The sequence below is a fragment of the Lonchura striata genome, chromosome 5 (genome assembly GCF_046129695.1).
Source record: "Lonchura striata isolate bLonStr1 chromosome 5, bLonStr1.mat, whole genome shotgun sequence".
Classification (NCBI taxonomy): domain Eukaryota; kingdom Metazoa; phylum Chordata; class Aves; order Passeriformes; family Estrildidae; genus Lonchura; species Lonchura striata.
Genome location: NC_134607.1, coordinates 57,745,817 through 57,764,524, shown reverse-complemented (window position 1 = coordinate 57,764,524; position 18,708 = coordinate 57,745,817). Strand labels below are relative to the sequence as shown.

The following is an 18,708-nucleotide window of genomic DNA, read 5'->3' as shown; positions in this document are numbered from 1 at the left end:
AATATTCAGGAAATCTAAACTTAAAGTTACACAAAAATCTTCTTAGGATCTAAGACCTAGTTTCCTAGTTTTCTAGCTCACATATATTGTCAAAATCATCAATAAAAGTCTTAAAAGATAAAATTCTTGAAAAAGCACTACCCTTATTACAATGGTAACTTTCATGAATTCAAGACTTGCTGCTGAAACTTCTCTGCCTGCACCCTACAGTTCTGATCATTCTTAGAGCAAGTCAGTCTTTCTAGCTGTGACACCCAAGTATCACAGTCCACTAGTTACTATAAGAATGCAGACACTGTTCAAAGGCAGTTTCACCCCTGCTCTTTTATGAGAGGTGTAAGCATCTCAACACCTCCATTTTAACAACATTTTGAGAATGTGCAAGTTTGTGACAAAGTAAAGCATGTGCTCTTGCAAGCAAACAGGAATCGCTCACATATACTTAAATAAACAAATGCAATAGTCCTAGGAGAAAAACCTCAAAAGTAAATTCAGCTTTTAATTCACATTTCCAAGTTACATTTGAAGCTAAGTATTCCTATCAGTCCTATAATTTCCTACAATCACTCATCTGGAAATACATCTCAATGACTGCACATTTCCTAAACATGTACTTAAAAAAAAGTTTGCATGAGATCGATGAGAGAAGAAAAAGTAAGTAAGAAAAGGTAGCACTTAAGAATTCTGATTAAACTCCAGTGCAAAAGCTTATATAACCCATGATTCTGACTTAGGTGTCAGCAGGCTAAGAATGCTTCATAAACCATACTTCACCTGTACTGATCTTACTAATATGTAATGCAATCCATCTCTGTACTACATATATCTTGCTACTAACCATCAACATTCTTGTTTGCCAGCCTAAAATCTTTTTGCAGAAATGGTTATCCTCTGATTCTATGATTTCAGTATAATAAAAGGGCAATAAAAAAATTTTAAATTTCCAATACATTCTGACAACCTGATAGTCAGAAAACCAGATATGGAACAAAAGTAGCAACAAAAGTCTTATAATAGCTGAATGAACAAAAGCAGTCTTCAAATAGTACCTGTACTCAGACATATGAAAATATCTGAAAATAAACACACACAACACTGTGTGTATAATTAAGAGATTTTCCTTCAGGCCTGGCTCTAACCAGTTCTGTTTAAGGAACTGTGTTGAGATTTCATATGATCAAGATGTTAAAGATGCAAGAGTGCAGCAGAAGAACGAAGGGATTATCTGTGTCAGTATCCACCATACAGCACCTCAGGGAAATTTTATGACTGCAGCTTTCCTCCAACCTTTTTGTCCCAGAACATAAGTAGTCACAATACTAGAGCACATTAAGGAGCCTAGTTCCTGAAGCTGTAAATACTACTCATGCAAGTATCCAAAAAAGCCAAAGATGACTTTAAGATATTAACTGAGCCATTCAACCTTGTATTTAAACAACCTTTGTCCACCAGGACTAAAAGGTAGGTGGCAAATAAAATGCCAGTACCTGAAGAATCTTGGAGAGAAGAATCTATAAACCAATCAACCAGGTCTTTATGGTGGGTAAGTTAATAAAAGCCATAAACAACAGAATCAACAGGCACAAGAATATACAGAGCAAGAAGAAATGTTGGTAGAAGAAAGTATTTGAAATTCTTTTAAAATGTTCCAAACATCTTTAAAAACAAGAAACTGTAATGAAATAAGGAATATCCACTTAAACTGATGTCTGATCTACAGCTAGGAAAGAAAAGGTAAGAATAGGTATCTCATTCTGGCAAAGAGTGATCAGTAAAATTATTATGGAGAGCAGGTAAAGAGTTGGGGAAGGACAGGGGTCTAAGATGACAACTCATTGAGGGAAGTAAAGGAAAAAGAAAATAACTGAAGAATCACTGAAAGACCTTACAGTTGCTCTGAAATTAGTATGATAAATGGGCAGTTAAATTCAGCATCGATAGAGCAAGGTAATCCACATAAACTAAGTACAACCTAAGTCAAAAAAAAAAAAAAAAAAACCACCAAAAAACCAGCATGCTGCAAATTTGTTATGCTGCTCAGGAACCAGAGGAGTTGTTAGGCACAGTTCAGACATCTGCTTAATCATGAATGGTCAAAAAAAAAAAAAGAGTTGGGACTTATTAAAAAAAAAGGAACAGAGAACCACAGCAGAAATAATCATTATAGCACTGACAAATAGGGGTATCATACCATTAATATCCTTTCATTAAAAAAAAACTATTAGAACAAAAAAAGAGAACAGTAAGCCAACAAATATGTTTAAATGTAAAAAACATCACTTCCATACAATAACAATGTTAAGACACTACAGCTGGAGAACTAAGGGGCTGGATTTAGAAGATAACTTCAAAATTGCATGCAATGTGCAGAAGAACTGGAAATGTTTCTTTGTTTCTTGCAATACAGAAACTATGGAGCACTACAGGAACTCATCAGATTTAAACACTCTGCTTTTATATGACAGTCACCATGATACTCCAGTGCTGGAGAACACAAATACGGCAATGATGTGGTAGATTCCAGGCAGAAAGCTTTAAAAATATTAAACATGTGACCTTTGCCTTTGAGAGAAATTAAGAAACAACAGACACTGCCAGACAGGCACAGTGAAGTAATATCAATGAACACTTGCTCTATTATACTTTCAAGGATGGGGTTCCACTTGTGTCAGTAACTATGGTATCATCCGTTAGATGGACCTTTGTTTTGATCCAAGAAAAGCTCTTGCACATGTACAATATTGTCCAAGGTTCAGTATCATGTGTTCACAACAGCATTTGATTTTATCTAGAGAGTAACAGCAATCAAAAACAATGAAAATGGGAACCCTTCAGAGCAGATTTTTTATGCTGATGTTTAGTATGTGCAGCAATTACAGAAGAGTTCTGAATAATCAAGTAAACAAATGGTACGTTATGCATTTCATTTTACAAAAATATACTTTTTCATAGGTTTTCCTTAGTATTTGCAAAATATACCAAAGAGTGTACTGATTCGGTTATGAGTACAGAAATTTATCTGAAAATAAGTAAAAAGTCTTGTTAAAGGCAGTCTGCTCTTCATGCATCAAATCTTCCAGAAGTACGGCCCCATGTTATGATTAAAACCAACGTTTGACTATTTTAAACAGATACCTTAGATAAGTCATACCTAATTAAAGGAGGATATAGTACTTCCTGCAAACCTTTTGCAGGAAGAAAAAAAAAAAACCCTTTATAAAACCTTTATTTTTTTCTCATACAACCACTGATTACAGTTACTGCAAAGCACTGTTCTGGAGTGTTACAGTGTAACTCCAGCTAAGAACAGTATCCTGCAGCTGGTCATTCACTTGAGGAGAAAGGGTATCTACCACACTGGATCCCTGCTCCACTTCAAGCTATGCAGTGAATGTCTCACCACAAGAGGCAGAAGATGACTGGATGCTGTCAGAATATGAGCAATTGTACTGGGTCAGCATTCAGAGATGTGATTCTTCTGAGCATGCATGGCAAGTAGAGACTGATGGTTCTTACACTGGAAGAGAAAGGATAGGGAGTTTCTAACACAAGGAATCTTAATCCCTCATCACCCTTCATGCTTAGTGGTTCTAACCTAGTAAGTGGTTCTTTATATAGAAGACATTCCCTTTCACGGGGGTGGAAGGGACAAAAGGCAAATCAGAGAATGAAAGGGAAAGAATCAGAAGTGCAAGTAGTAATGAAGATGCAAGTGCACCACAAATTTAAACTGTTAAAAATTGCAATTTTTTGTTACCTACTGCTTTCTAATGGCTAAAAGCATCTATTTGCCCCTTTCTGTGACCACTGAACATTGAACTGTGGTTTTCTTAAGTCTAGTAGCATTTTTTTGTCCATAAATGTACAGGTTCAGCTTTGATGGATGCATAAACGTATATGTAAAATTGGACTGCTTCCACTACCACTCCCTCCTACATATATTGCTTTACATACTTCCATTGACTTTCATCAGCTGTAGTTAAGCAACTTGTTTCAGACATTATAAAATCCTTACCATTTTAATAGCAGAAATGAGTTTTCTAAAATAGTGTGATTGGAACATTTTTCTCTCACATTCAAAAAATTATCTCTAATTCAAATTAAAAGCAAACAGCATTTTGGAACAGCCTTCTCAATTCATATTGGATTCTCTCAATCTCTCCAAAAGATGAGAATGATTATTTTCAGTTTAAGAGTTGATTTCATTATGTATCACAGCTAACATACCTTGAAATAATACATAGACTGAGCACTTGGAAAAATATACCCTTGCCAAAAAAAAAAACCACCACCACAACCAAATAAGTCAGACAAAAAAGATTTTAGTATGTATATTAATAGCAGAAGACATAAATGACTACTCTTGTTTTCCTTCTTTATTATTGAGGTGTTCTATTAGTAATCCAGAATATCAACATGCCTCAGCATGATGATGAGCTCTGATTGCCAGCTCAGACTTAATCACCCAACCCTACCCGTATGAATTCTTAAAGACCTGTTTGGGTGTGGTTTTTGTCAACATTTTCTGATTTCTACCTTCATTTACTAGTGAAAGGCTCTTTATGTTGCTAGCTAGTGTTGTTCAAGTCACTCACACTACAGTTTCAGAAGCCAGTAGAGTATCTTTAGGCAACTGGCAGCTACCAGACATTCATTGAGCAATGATTTAGTATTTAACAAATAACTTCCTGTGGAAACATTCCAACTAGTCAGGACATCGAGATTCATCAGTATTTAGCCCAAAGTGAAGACCTGTTCAATAGTGCACAACAGCATTGCATAAATTTTTTTTCCTCCAGCACAGCATGGAGCATGAATATTGACCTGCATCTATTTCCAAGATTACCAAGACTATTCTTTTCCAAGAATAGCTTCACAAGCTATAACATCTATAGACAAATCTATTTAGCAGACTTGTCTGATATGCTTGTGGCAGCTTCAGGGTACTTAAAGGAAATACTGTGAGACAATCATCACTGAAACATACAGAAGTCATTTGACACTACATTAGCAATCCTATTCAGGAAAAAAAACCCAACAACATTATCTGTTATCACTATTAAATAATTGTATTTTTAACAAAGTGCAGTAACTCACATATTTTGCCTCAAACTTCTTGGCAAGCATTTCTACTTCATGTCGCTCACGTTGTTCATCATTATATGGATCCTCTAAATGAACCGATTTCTTCTGAAAAATGCAAAAGTTACATGTTCATTCCATAAGAAAGAGTGCATCTCAAAACCTATTAAATGTCAAAAAACAATACTCTGATGACTAAGTAGTCAGAATTTACACTTAATCTCTAAAAATTACTTTGATCATTGAATTACCATCTAGCTACTTTTCTTCTGATGACAACAAAACCAGAAGAATTAAGATAAATACTCAGATTTGTATTTTCCCAAGCATTCCACAACAACCTCAACTAAAAGTCTAAGCATAAGAGAGAATTATGGCCATTTGAGGTTAGAAGAAACTCTCTAATCACAACTCCTTTTCACCTCTGCTTCCACTTGCTGGCCCCTCTAACAGCTGTTATGATTCTTCTAGATACAACAGACAGGATGTACATGGTATGTTAAGCAGGAAGGAAGCAGCCAGACTAAAAAGCTCCTTAATTAAAATAAGTCTTTTATTTAAAGAAAAAAATTATAGTGCAAGAGTTAATTTCAGTACTCATAACTACGTTAACCACAAAAGAGACTTAATATTCCAGCTATACATACAAGGAGGGAGTAGCCCCTTACTTTTTTTTGCTGTTTTTTAGAAAAGTGGTTTTCACTGAGATAAAGTCAACAAACAGGGTATACATAGTGCTTTTACTTCTTTCAATAAATGATGGCAGGAAAATAGGGCTGCCCTCCTTCAAACTGGAGTTCACATAAATACAGTAGTTGCTAGAAGGGGGAAGGTACTAGGATGCTAAAACACAGTGGAATGGAATTCCATTTTTCAGCACTTTATGGATGGCAACTAATTTTACTGCACATGGACTACTCACCAATGAATAAATGAAGATTTATGAAGAATAAAAAAACCTTAGCTCAGAAAAGCAGGATCCTTCCTCTATAATATAAAAAGCCAATATATTGACTAAATGATGACCAAACCAGCTCATTAGCATCAAGACCAATGTAATGAGGAAGGTAAGCTAAGCAAAACTGCAAACACCACATAATTATAATACATTTTCCAGACTGAGTATTTGGAAAAAAAAATTAATAGAGGCTATAGTTACTCCTAAAACATAAATTAAAGCCACTTACTTATTTCCTGCAGGCATAATTAAATATAAAATACTGCTCAATTCATGAAACACCATTTTCTTTACTTTTAGCAGGGAAGATGTATTCCTCATCTCTGCTAGGCATATATGGCTTTTTTTCTAACTGTGAAAGGAGAAAAGGTTGAGCCTAAAGATCAATAAAACTTAGTACTTAAGTGTTAATTTGCCTTTCTCCATCAAACACTCAAAGGCAACTATCAATTTGTTAAGTGTACTGCAAACTCAAATTCAATCAAATTTTAGTTTTAACTGTTGCTAAGGGATAGATGGCTCTCAAACTAAGACATTACTACTTCAGCACCTTTGGAGCCTGTTTGACAAGCCAACTTGAGCTTCTGGCTCATCCACTTCGACTTGGGTTTCATGCACCAAACCTCAGTCACCCCAAAAGAAATGGGAGCACACTTTCACTTCCACCAGCATTTAAGAGGCAAATAAATCCTTCAACTACACACACTTATTAGTCACATTCAAAACTTTACATAATTCTTCGCAGAAGATGAACTCTACAAACAACCCTATCAAAGGATGTTGTCTTTATCAAGGCAAGAAAGGACAAGGACAGCACAAGTTTTTAAAATAAATATTTCCACTAGCTTTTGAAACAGCATAGGAACCTAAATTTGGAATTTAAAAAAACCACAGAAGTTGCACTGCCAAATCAGTTTTGGGATTCTCTATAATTTCATTATTATATAACCACTATTATCACGGCCTGTTAAAGGCATATTTGAAGTTATGCCTGTGCATCAGTGCTTGCCTTCCTTTGGAGAACTTTTCTTGGTTGCTACAGTTCCAAGAATACTACAAGATAGAAAGACGAGCTCCTGACTTTGTAATGTTAAATTTTAATGGGAAATGTTATAAAAAAGTTGAGTAACTTCTTATAAGGGAGAAGTCAACAATAGCTTTCAAAAAACCAAATCAATCTTCACCCCTACAAAAAATCTGCATAGTAAAGTAACTGAACTGTTAATTTTAAATCAAAACATTACTAAAACAACAAATGTTGAAATCTAAAACTCCACTTAAAACCACAAAATTAACAACCAATTAGTTACTACCTACTTGGAAAAAGCAAATCTCAAGATTTCCAATCTTCCCTAATATTAGAGTAGCTTTTCTAGGTTCTACCATATAACAAGCAAGAAATTTAACTGACAGGCTTAGTATACATCAGGTTTTAAACATGAGTAAAAGTCCAGAATCACTTTAAAAGGATCCTAATTTATGACACTCTTTTACACAGTAAATCACCTGATTATTCCACAACCCAGTAAAGAAGTGCCATTATGATCCATTCATTTTAATTTGGACTCTACAGGGCTGAAAAATATACAAAGTTTCTTATAAAGCATTACTATCACTGTCTCTACCATAAAAGCAGTTTCTGATCCCAGTTGTACCAAAATTCCCTAAATCAATGCTCTCCCACCCCAGAAGACATGGAATTTGCATCAGAACTACATCAGAAAGAGCCCGTTTTCCCTGAGTATGTGATTAAGATATTGGCAACCTTCAGAATAAAAGGCAGTTATGGAACTGGGAGCTGCCAAAGGGAAAAGCTGGCCTTCAAGTACTGAACCACTTCTAAACACTAACACAATTTTCACCTTCACGGAACTGCTCAGAAAGATTGCACTTCAGAGACAAGCATGATTATGCTACACTAATTCTGAGGAGTCATAACTGGCACTGTTTGCCCACAACAGCTGTAGGACAGGATGAACAGAAGGAACTTTTTAACTTGCATGACAAGATCTGAGGGATTAAAATCAGTCACTGATTTTTCTGCCTTCCACATTTGAACACAACCCAGTGTGTATATCTCTCCTACAGCAGAAAAAGTGAGCAGTCTGCTAAGTATAGTTACAGCACCACCATCGCCTACAAATGCTTTGGTTCAGAAGAAAAGTTTCAACCGTATTCAAGTTTGTGCTAGATATAAAAATTCCATGGCAGTACCAGTACTGGTATTTGATACTTGCTTTTATCACCAGATCTACCACAACCTTCTAAGTAGTAGTTACTCACTTGCCCTCTGCCTCTTCCAGTAAGAGACAAGCTTTCTCTATAACTGTGTACTGGATTAAAGAGAAGCCACAACTATTTAAATCAAGTACTAAGAATGAGCAGCTCAAGTGTAACAGGCTTAAGGACATGCGTCTCTCCTTCCTACTTTGAAGAGTGGGCCCTGTTGATTGACTAACGCTGCTAAAGTTGTCTGCAGAGTTTGCAGGAGTTTTATCCTTAAGAAAACAAGGTAATTCAAGCATCAAACACTTTCTGCTTGGGAGAAATAAGCAAAGAAAGAACACTTTGGTTTTTTTCCTTGAATTACGTTCTCAACACTTACAGGTGTGGTTACTGGTTCAACATTAACTCTCATTTACCGCTGTCCCCTCCAAGACTACAAAAACTCCTCTCCAAGTCTGCTAACGATCACGTACTGCTTGTCGAGGCTTATAGCAGAGCCGGGCTTTCTTTATTTACCTGCACACAGCCTAGGGACAACCCGGAATACAGACCGGCGTGCTCAGTTTCGTCCAGCTGCCAGCAAAGATCTCCCAGGATGGGAGGATGAAACACCTCTCCGGGCAGGGAAAGGGAACGGCAAGGAGGTGAGCCGGGGTAAACGGGACACAAGACAGTGTAACTCCTCCGCCACAGCCTGCAGCAAAGGCCAGGAGCCCTTGGCCAGCTCAGGGACAAGTGGGAAGCCTCCCCTTCCCCCCACGGGCACAGGCGCAGCCTCAGCACCAGGAGCCCGCAGCGACGGCAAGGCAGCCGGACTTCCCTCCAGGACGCCGCCCCTCCCGCCGTACCGGGACCACCCTGGAGCAGCAAGGGGTAACAGATAACACTATCGGCAAGGTCGGGGCCGCCGGCAGCCCAGAGGAGGAGGAAGCGCGGCGGGTCCCGTGCCGGCGGGAGGAGAGGAAAGAAGGGGAAGGGGAGGTCCCGTACCCGCGAGTCCCCGCACAGCAGCAGCTCCGGGTAGCTGAACTCCACGCAGCCCTCCTCGGTGGGGTCCTTCAGCACCACCTCCAGGCGGACCGTCTGGCGGAGCGGGAGCGCCTCCCGCGGCGGCGGCGGCTCCTGCCGCCCGCTCTGGCGCGGCGGTGGCGGCAGCGGCGGCGGCTCGGGCCGCGGGGGCTCCCGCTGCGGCGGCTGCTCGGGCCGGCCGGGGTCGCGGGGCGGCTCCGGGCGGGCAGCTCTGTCGCTGGGCGGCTCGTGCGGCGGCGGTTCCGGCGATGGCGCCTCACGGCCCGCCGGAGGTGGCTCCGGGTCGCGGCCCGCCGGCTCTCGCTCCAGCGCCGGGCTCTCGCCCTCGCGGCGCCGCACGGGTGACAGGCTAATGAACGGCACCCGGCGCGGCTCCGCCATCCTCCGCCCCCCCCCCCCCCCCGCCCGCCCGCCGTCCGCCGGCCCCCGCCTCGCACGTTCGGTGACACCGCTCTCCCTCCCACCGGCCCCGGCTCCTCCCTCTCCCTCCTCCCCGCTCCGCCGCCCGGTCGGAGCTACCCCTACGTTCTCCTCGCCGCCCCCGCCATCTTGGCGCCCCCCCACATAAATAGAGCAGCCCCGCAGCCCGCGCAGGCGCAGCCCGGCCCGTGTCGCTGCTGTTATTGCTCAGCTTCCCCCGGACGTCAGCGCGGCCGCCGCCGCCCACGCGCCGCGGGCGCCGGGCCCGCCCCCGGTTGCCGGGGCGATGCGCACGCCGCGACCGCCGCCGCCTGCAGCCGCGGGGGCTGCGCAGCGCCGTCCTCCTGGGGCAGCGCCGGCCCGCTAGCGGGGAGGTCCGCCGAGGTCCGCCGAGGTCCTTAGGAGCCGGCTGCGGGTCAGTCACCAGAGAAAAGCCACCCGTGCGGGGAGAGCGGCCGTTCCCAGCCTGAACGCACCGTGTCTCGGTAGCATCAGCCCACGCCGAGTGGAACAGCGGAGGACGTCGGGGTTTTACAAAACCGTGCCGTATGGCGGTGCTGATCGCAACTTGTTCCTACAGAAAAGCAGCCGCTGCCCGGGGTGCCGGTCTGCCCTCGGCGGCAGGGAGCTTGTTCAGCGGCCATGCCTGGTCTATAGAGCACCAGCTCTGGCTGCAGGCAGCAGTTGTGTCTTGTTGGGAAAGAGCTGTGAGAGAGAGAGAGGAGACGACGCGAGGAAGGCAGGGTTTGAGCAACAGCGAGACTTCCCTCATGAGCAGGAGCCGCCTGCAAGTGTTTCAGTCTGTCACCACCTACTTTGACAGACTGATGGCTGGTATTTCCAGCTGGAGGTATGCCACCAAGGCAATATGAAGTTTCAGGAAGCTTATGAACATCATGAGTATTGTATCCTCTAGCTTCATGGAAGCAGTGAAAAAGACATTACCATTTTTGGGGCATTTTTTAGTCTCGGAAATAGTAGGTAGAAGTAAGTCTATTATATTTTTTTAAAAAGTACTCATGCAAAGCAAGCAATTTACAGCTATTATTTTGCATAACGATAAAAGACTTCTGTGCATCACATTACTCCACTTTTCAAACTACATCCATCACTGTGCTTGATGTTTCCCTATCATTGCACAGGAAGCCTTTTTACTTGACTTTTTAATTTCATCTAGGCTCCAGAGAAGATTCGTGACACTAGAACAGTGTTACTGAAAGTTATCATAACAGGGAGTGATGGGCATCCCAGAATACTGCTTGCAGTGGCAAGTCACTGGAATGACTGAGCCAATCTGAGAAATGTAAACTTTGAGGCTTGAAACTTTATTGAGCTTTATAGTCTAAAGGACTTGTTTTATCTTGAAGCCTTGCATGTTGTGGTGCGACTAGCAAACTTAGTAGAGGTGGATGTATTCCTCAAATATGTTTTGGCTTTCAGCATCATAATAACATAATTTGGTAGTTGCACTTGTTCTCTGTTGAGAATTTCATACAGCTATCAGCTGATGCACAAAGTAGGAAATGTATTTCTAGATTCAAATTGATTGAGCATCCCTAAGCTCCAGACCTGTGGAACCTGCCAGGAAGATTCTGATTCTCATCAAAGTTTCTGTGTCATCTATGCCATGAAATCCTGTGATGGTAAAAAGGGGCCTTTCCTCAGAAAGAGAGCAGTTTATTGCATATCAAACAGAAATCTTATGTGAAAGTCACAGGCTCTTCTGCAGCTCTGCTGAACCTTGTTTTCAATTACCAGATGGGAGACTAGACCTTGAAATAAGTACAATAAGAATACAACAGGTAGTTTGTTCACAGACAATACTTGAATATATCCATGGAAAGTGATAAACTAAGTATTTTAAGTATGTAATGTAAAACTCCATTCTGTCTTTAAGTCTCCTAACTAAAATATAGGGAACTATATTCATAAGTAATCCATGTAGGGCATGGCGGAAGAAAATCAGCTCTACGAGTATCTGAATCCAGTGCTTCATATTGTCTTGTAGTGTAGATATACGTAGAACCACATCTTGGTCAGATTTTTACATGCTTTTAAAGTAGGAAAAAAAAGCTGGAAAGAAACAATCATCATTCAACTCATGGCAGGGTTACAGAGAAACCAGAAGTAGTTCTTGGAAATAGTTTCAGGTGACCATTTGTTCTGAAATTGCCAACCTTGATATTAGAAGCAGCCTTTCACATGTGAGGTAACTATGAAATAGTAATTTATATGCCCCCTCTTTCTTTCTCCTAGGAGTTTAATTAGACAAGTAAACCCTCGTATTTCTGTATTATCTAACCTCTAAGCATCTTGGCATGCACATAACATTTTTATAAGGCTTAGTATATATTTATGCAACTAGACAAACAGCAGTTCTGGATGTCTGCATTTTAAGTGAAGTCATTAAAAACAATTTGCTCTGAGTACCTGAACTAAATCAAAAAGAACCTTGGAAGCAGATTTAAGCATAGTAGTTACTGGAATATGTTAATGTTACATTTGGTCTAAGTTACTAGAGCAACTCAGAAAAGAGATTGACTAGATCATAAGCTCTCAAGGAATTTGGTTTTGAATACACCAAAGAGTTCAAGGTTTGTACAATTTTGATTTGTAATTTATCCACACTATTTATTCTGTTTTGATACCTGTTTTGTTCTTTGTCATTAAGCTCCATCTCAGGTATTGTCTGTACATAGTATAATGTCCTGCCCTTGTCAGTACAACACAAAATTTAACAAGTGTCATTTTAAAAAAGTAATTGGAGATGTGCTGCCAGTTATCTTGCTTTCTCTCAGGATATGGCCATGCTAAAATAGTCCAACATTGAATACAGATTCCTTCTCTTTGTATGTTAACTGAAGGACACAGAGAGGCACATTAAGAGTTTAAAATAATTCAACAACTACACAAAGAGAGTAATTTTTAGGTGATAGTGAAACTGCTTTTTATTTCACTGGTGAAAACCAGTATGAGAAGATCAGAATAAGTAGATGCTTGGAACTACAGATGGTACAGCCACATCAGTGAGTGGCAGTTTGTTGACCTGACTCAGTTTCAAATACAGAAAACAGAGACAGACCAGCAAATTGCAGAGGCCTCTACTTTGGTGGAGGTGGAATCCTCCTGCTCTGCTTTGGACTGTCTTCTCTGTAGCACTCTCATGCTTTTGGGCTGTTTGTGTTGGTTGTGGTAGAGTACCATGTTTCATTACAAACCGGTGGTCACTGCTATCCTGGACCTCATGGAACCCCTTGGGTAGCTTCCTCTGGGCTGGACACTCCACAGCAGCAGGCCCAGGGTCCTAGCAGAAAGCAGGGCTCTCCTTATCATCATATATATTTGTCTCCAGAGAGCTTGTTTTCAGCTTCAAAGGCTATTACTTTACTTCTATGAGCTATGAGCCTCTTGCCCTTGGATGGGAATGCTCTGCTTGTGTAATAATATTACATAATAAGCTTAGGTGGCATGGCAGTTTATTCTTTCCTTTCCTTAAGGGGAACACTGGGATCTATAGTAGAGATAGGAGCTGTAGTGGCAGCCAGCTCATACTAGTGGCAGTCACATCTCCACTGCTCAGAAGTCTTCAAGACAGAGAATATCCTCATTGACCATCAGCTGCTTCCTCACTATATCCTTGGTTTCTTATGGTCCAACCACACATCTTGTTGATCGTTGTGGTCCTTTCACTGGAACTGCTGGCACAGCAGCTGCAGCTTCCATTGCTGTGTCAGATGATACAACTGCAGGTAGATTGGTGTTTATGAGCTTTTACTAGAACTGCTGCTGCATCACAAGAATCCACTGCACCAACAACATGGCTAGCATTGCTGGTTTTCTGTTTAATAAGGATTTCTGAATTCCAGTGTGCTTTTTTTTTTTTTTAATTTCTCTTTTCTCTTACAGCTTTACTAAATTGCTCTCTCTTAGGCCCAGAATCAAGAAATAAACCACCTGCTTTCTTTCCAAAATGAACACCAGTGCCTTTCATACCATTTAGAAAACTGATTCCTCCCCCTCATATTTTTGATATTGTTTTCTTTGAAGTAAAAATACTGTTTCCTGAAGAATATACCTCTAGCTTTCTTTACTCAGGCACATGTATTTAAGAACTGTTATCAGCAGCTCTGCCACAGCCTTGAGAAGTCTGAAGTACACTTTTCAGTGAAGTAAACTGTTTGAAAAGACTGTAGGCAGGTAAAGAAATACCAAACTCATTCTAGAAAGGCTGTGTGCCTTAGCTTCAAATAATTGGATCTCCTTTGGCAGAGCAGTAATATTAATTTGTGACAATTTCAAAGCAGAGGAACTGTGATAATGAACTTTATCCCTTGTGTTTTTATTTGCTCCCTGTGAAGTGCTCAGGCCTCACTTACTGGAGAATTTGAGCCCAAGAGACAGTGACCTCCTCTCCAGAGCTTTAAAGAAATGCTTTGAACAAATCTGACCAGAAGTGCAAGGTTTCAATGGCAGTAGGAAGTTTTAAGAATGGTAACAATTTTTATGCAAAAAGTAGTTACTGCTCCTGTAACTGGAAGCGCTTTTTACCCCTAGAAGTAGATTTAGGTGCATCTTCTGCTCACTTGCTGAGATGAGGAGTGGTATTCCAACACAAAATAAATGGCATGACTGTGTATGTCAGAGGTAGCTGATGAAAACAAAATGTTGGCTTTTATCTCATGTAAGCTAGAAATCAGGGCAAGCCTTCATGTGAAAGAAGTCAAGGGATTTACAGGAAGGGATATGTCATGGTAGTGTGAGTTCTTCAACCAAAGGTAGGGGTGTTATAATCCCTGCTGTTCAGAAGAATTTTCTCAATGAGAAATTTAAAGCTGACATAAATTCTGAATGACTGGTGGTCTTTTAAGGCTTTCAGAATATTGCAGCATTCTTTAAGCTAATATATAAGACTGTTGACTTAGAGGAACCTCAGAGAAAATTCAAAGCCTCAAGAGCTCCATTTAGATGGAGTTCCAAGTTAGGAAGAAAAAGCAGAGAGAGCATTCTTGCCAAGGAAGAGCATGCTGCTTGGAGTTATTGTGGGAACATCTTCTGAGCCTGGAGAGAAGATGAAACATTAAGACATTAAACATCAGCTCTCAAGTAGGTGCACTTACCACGTGGAATATGGGTCATTTGTTCCTTTGGGTAACAGTAGCAAAATCAATTGTAACTAACAAGATAAGAACACTTTTCTAGTTCCATATTATTTTTTACTTAATTATTTCTGCTTCTAGTGTTAAGATTTCTTGCTGGAGGAAGCATGCAACTTTTGTCCTTAAGCTTTCCTAGTGCTAAGGGTGAACTCAGTATACTGCATTTGACAAATAAGCTGTAAACTTCTATAGTAGTAATGATTCCAGGTGGTGTGTGGACTCTGTCTTAAATGACATTAATTTGGGGATGTCAGCCCTTGAGAAGCTTTGTCTGACAAGCAGTGAATCCCTAGGAAATTCCTCTTTGCAGGTTTACTCTTTACTTTTCTAAGAAGGAAGGAAAAACAGGGGGGAAAATTTAGTTACCTTCTAAGTGATGACAAGAAAATTAAAGCCACTGAATTATCAAAATAACAAGCAATAGGACAAGATAAAGTTACCTCAAATTGCACCAAAGGGGGTTTCAACTGGATATTAGGAAAAATTTCTTCATCAAAAAGGTTGTCAAGCAATGGAACAGGCCACCCAGGGAAGTGGTTGACTCACACTCCCTGGGGATATTTAAGGCCTGTGTAGCTGTGGCATTTAGGGACATGGCTTAGTGGTGGCTAGGGTACTGCTGAGCAAATAGTTGAGTTCAATGAACTTAAAGTTGTATTTTTCAACCTTAACAATTCAATGGTTCTTTAAAATAACCTTGTAGTTGAAATCCTGGACTTTTTTTGTTGTTTGTTTGTTTGGTTTGTTTTTGTAGATAGGAAGAATACCAAGAAAAATCATCAGAAATTAACACAGAAAGGATTTTGTAGAGGAGTACCTAGTTATTTGTGTGAGCACACGCATGCGCGCTGCATACCCATACACACACACACACACACACACACACACTTTTTTCCTTAAAAATACAAGTATATAGAAAGGGAGCAGACTTCAGTGAACTGGCAAAAAAACTTAAACTGAGGAGCATCTGCCTGTTACATGTTGATTGTGACAATCACTTAAACCATACCTAAGCAGAATTTAAAACTGAAGAGGAGCTGTAATTGAAAATAATGGACTTCCTTAATGGTAGCTCTTTTATGATTCACACTTGCTCCTTTGAAAGTGTAAAAACACCTAGATGTTTAAAGAGATTGAGAGGGATTATGCGCTCTGGGGAGTTGTCCCTCACTTTTTTCCTTATTTGCACCATTTCTTTAAAGATCCTTGTGGCATGGGATGCTTATCTCCGATGAAAAGCCTGTTCTATCAGGCCAGCACCCCTGGAGGCAGCCAAAGATTACCAGGCTGTCTGAAACTTTGGAGTCAGGTTATTGTTTTATCTCTGCATTGTTGTCTGCTGGTTTTATTCTCCCAATAACAGTGAAAGCCACACAAGAATATGAGTCATGATTTCCTGTAGCTCTGCCACCCTTCTGTAACATGAGTAAGAAGGACTAGTCAGGTAGGGAGTTCTGTTTGAATTGCAGTTTCTACACTAAAAGCAGTAGTAATGCTGTTTGATGAGGTAAAAGGGTCTGGAAGTAACTCTCAGAAGCACAAAAGATAATGTGCCACAGATTTGCCCTCTCAGGGTTTCCCTTGTGGGTGCTGACCTAGGAGAAGACAAACACTCTCGGTCTCCTTGAGAGTGGACTTGGGCAGACTGCTGGCTCGAGGAGCCTTGGTCACTTGCCACGATGATATTTCCTAGTTTTTAACAAAATATAAATATTGTGGTAATTATAGGAAACCTATTTTTATTAAATACTGTAATATGTTTAAAATTATTATAGTTACTGTTCAGACAACACCTATCATGCAATGATCATCCTCCCAAAAAGGAGATTTTCATGTAATACATACATGGTAGATGGCAAAGCAACCTTCTAAAAGTTATTAAGACATACAACATAATATTTGCTGTGACCTTGAAGAAATATTTTTCTTTTTTGTTCCTCCTTTCACTTTCAGGCTGGTTTTACCAAAACTCCAATTTCCTAACCAAGTTTTTTAATGCCTCTCAGCACTTTGGAAACTGCTTTTACTGATGCAAGTTCCACACCTAGGTAAGTGCACATTATCACAGACAGATGAGAGTGACTGCATAAACAAATTACCACATTTTTAACATTCATACAAACTTATGATCAGAATAGTCAGAAGCATACTTTGCATGTGCAGTTCAGCATTTTCATACTTCCATGATTTTATTTCCAAGCCAAACTGCCTTCAAAAAAGCAAAGCACATATTTATCACTGAGAATTAACTACATACTGAAAATGCAGATTCAACACAAAGTTGCGTTTGATTTGCCACAGCATTAAAAATAGCATCTGAAAAATTATATATGAAAAACGATTTTTCATACATGAGTAATTTAAATAAACAAATGAAATTCTTTAAAACTATTTTCTTTCCACTTCAAGTTGGATTTTCAGAAGACATGACATGAAGTTTTTTGAGCATATTAAAACAAGTGTAGAATAGCAGCAATAGAAGTAATAATTTTAAGAATATACATACCTAAAATGCTTGTGAAGATAAGCAACATTTTCTGTAAAACAGTTCTATTTCAGATGTCATTTTTCTGACCTTGAAAGAATTACCCCAGACATTGGTAAGTAATAGTACAGTACTCTTATCTGAACGCTTCCTCACTGTTTTAAGAGACTGAGTTATTCTTAGTGTCATGCTGCTTTCTAGTCTTCCACAGGACCTAGTGTTTTACAAATCTGAAAATATCTTGCCTTGAATGCTTGTGAAGTGGGAGTGAGGCAAGTCATGCTCAGAGGTGGTGCAAGTGGAGGAATTGAGAAGTGGAAAACAGCAGTACTTCAGCAGTAGTCTGGTAATCCTGTAAGGCCCATCACATTAATGGGGAGACAGGAAGGGAAAACAGTAGGGAATGAGAATGTGCAGAATGAAAAGGTGACAGAGTGATAAAGCCTGCTTGAGAACAACTGGCTAAACTGAGTCAGGAGTCTTGTAAAGCTTGCCTCAGAAATTACTTTGATGTGACCAGAAAATAGCTCTTCTGCCTTTAAATGGTGGGGAAAACCACCACAATTTTATATAGACAGCTTCTCAGTTTGTTCACTAATGACTAAGTTCAGCACATGTGGCATCATGAATAAGTCAGACAAAAGACTGAACTGGTAGAATGAAAACAATAAGGATAATCATCAGTATGGGAATATACCAGGCAGGTTATGACTTAGTTTATCAGGTTTTGTAATTTAATATTTGTAACATTTTCTTAGAGACAGCTTTCACACACAGATGCATGAGACACAATGACATCATGTGATATGAGTAGTTCACCAGCTCTGCAAATAGGATACTGAGTTTTGTCACATAATGGCTCCCCATATAATGGCCTCATCCATTAATGTAAGGCAACAAAAAGAGTACAAGTAGCTTTAGAGTACAGATGCATAATGATCCCATCATGCTTAAGAAGGACAAAATCATCCAAGAAAATTGTAGCTGTTAAAATGAGCAATGCAGCTGTTGGAATTGGAGCATGGTTCTTTACTACATGATGTAAACAATGTCAACATTATTACATGTGTTCTTAAAATGTTACCTTTTATAATTCTGCACTGTTGTGTTTTTTTCACAGAACTGACCACATAGAAGTTGCTTACAGTGATCAAGGTGGAGTCTAAGGTTCATTACTAGTCTCCAGTTAAAGGCCAGCTTAAAGTGTGGTTTAAGGACTGCAAAAAACTCAATGCAATCCCTAGGCTCATGGAACAGCACACATAGTATCCCACTTTTTAGTTTGATTCAGCTGTATCTGAGAATCACCACAAACTATGAGACAGCATATTTCCTGTTCAAATAAATAAAGA

The 18,708-nt window shown here is 40.0% G+C and overlaps 2 protein-coding genes and 1 long non-coding RNA gene across 4 annotated transcripts in view; 1 reads left to right on the top strand and 2 right to left on the bottom strand.

The window, feature by feature from the left end:
• The window catches only part of UBN2 (ubinuclein 2), a 44,688-nt gene extending 35,011 nt beyond the window's left edge, over positions 1-9,677 (bottom strand). Inside the window, exons 1-2 of one of the 2 annotated variants that reach the window (XM_077783609.1) lie at positions 9,257-9,677; positions 5,098-5,190 (exon numbers count right to left, since the gene is read on the bottom strand). In XM_077783609.1, the coding sequence (XP_077639735.1) occupies positions 5,098-5,190; positions 9,257-9,676 (513 nt within the window). In that variant the 5' untranslated portion in view covers position 9,677. Of the gene's footprint in view, positions 1-5,097; positions 5,191-8,782; positions 8,803-9,256 lie in introns of those variants that run through there. The other variant, XM_077783610.1, reaches the window with a different exon arrangement.
• A 1,011-nt stretch (positions 9,678-10,688) lies between these two features.
• Positions 10,689-17,435, top strand: LOC110483133 (uncharacterized). The gene is made up of 3 exons (XR_002467518.1): positions 10,689-10,702; positions 16,825-16,919; positions 17,420-17,435. It is a non-coding gene; the product is annotated as an uncharacterized LOC110483133 (long non-coding RNA).
• IFT56 (intraflagellar transport 56) overlaps positions 13,175-18,708 on the bottom strand; it is a 55,866-nt gene continuing 50,332 nt past the window's right edge. Inside the window, exon 19 of the mRNA XM_021552803.3 lies at positions 13,175-14,773. The gene's annotated coding sequence lies outside the window, so the exon portion shown is untranslated. The remainder of the gene's footprint in view (positions 14,774-18,708) is intronic.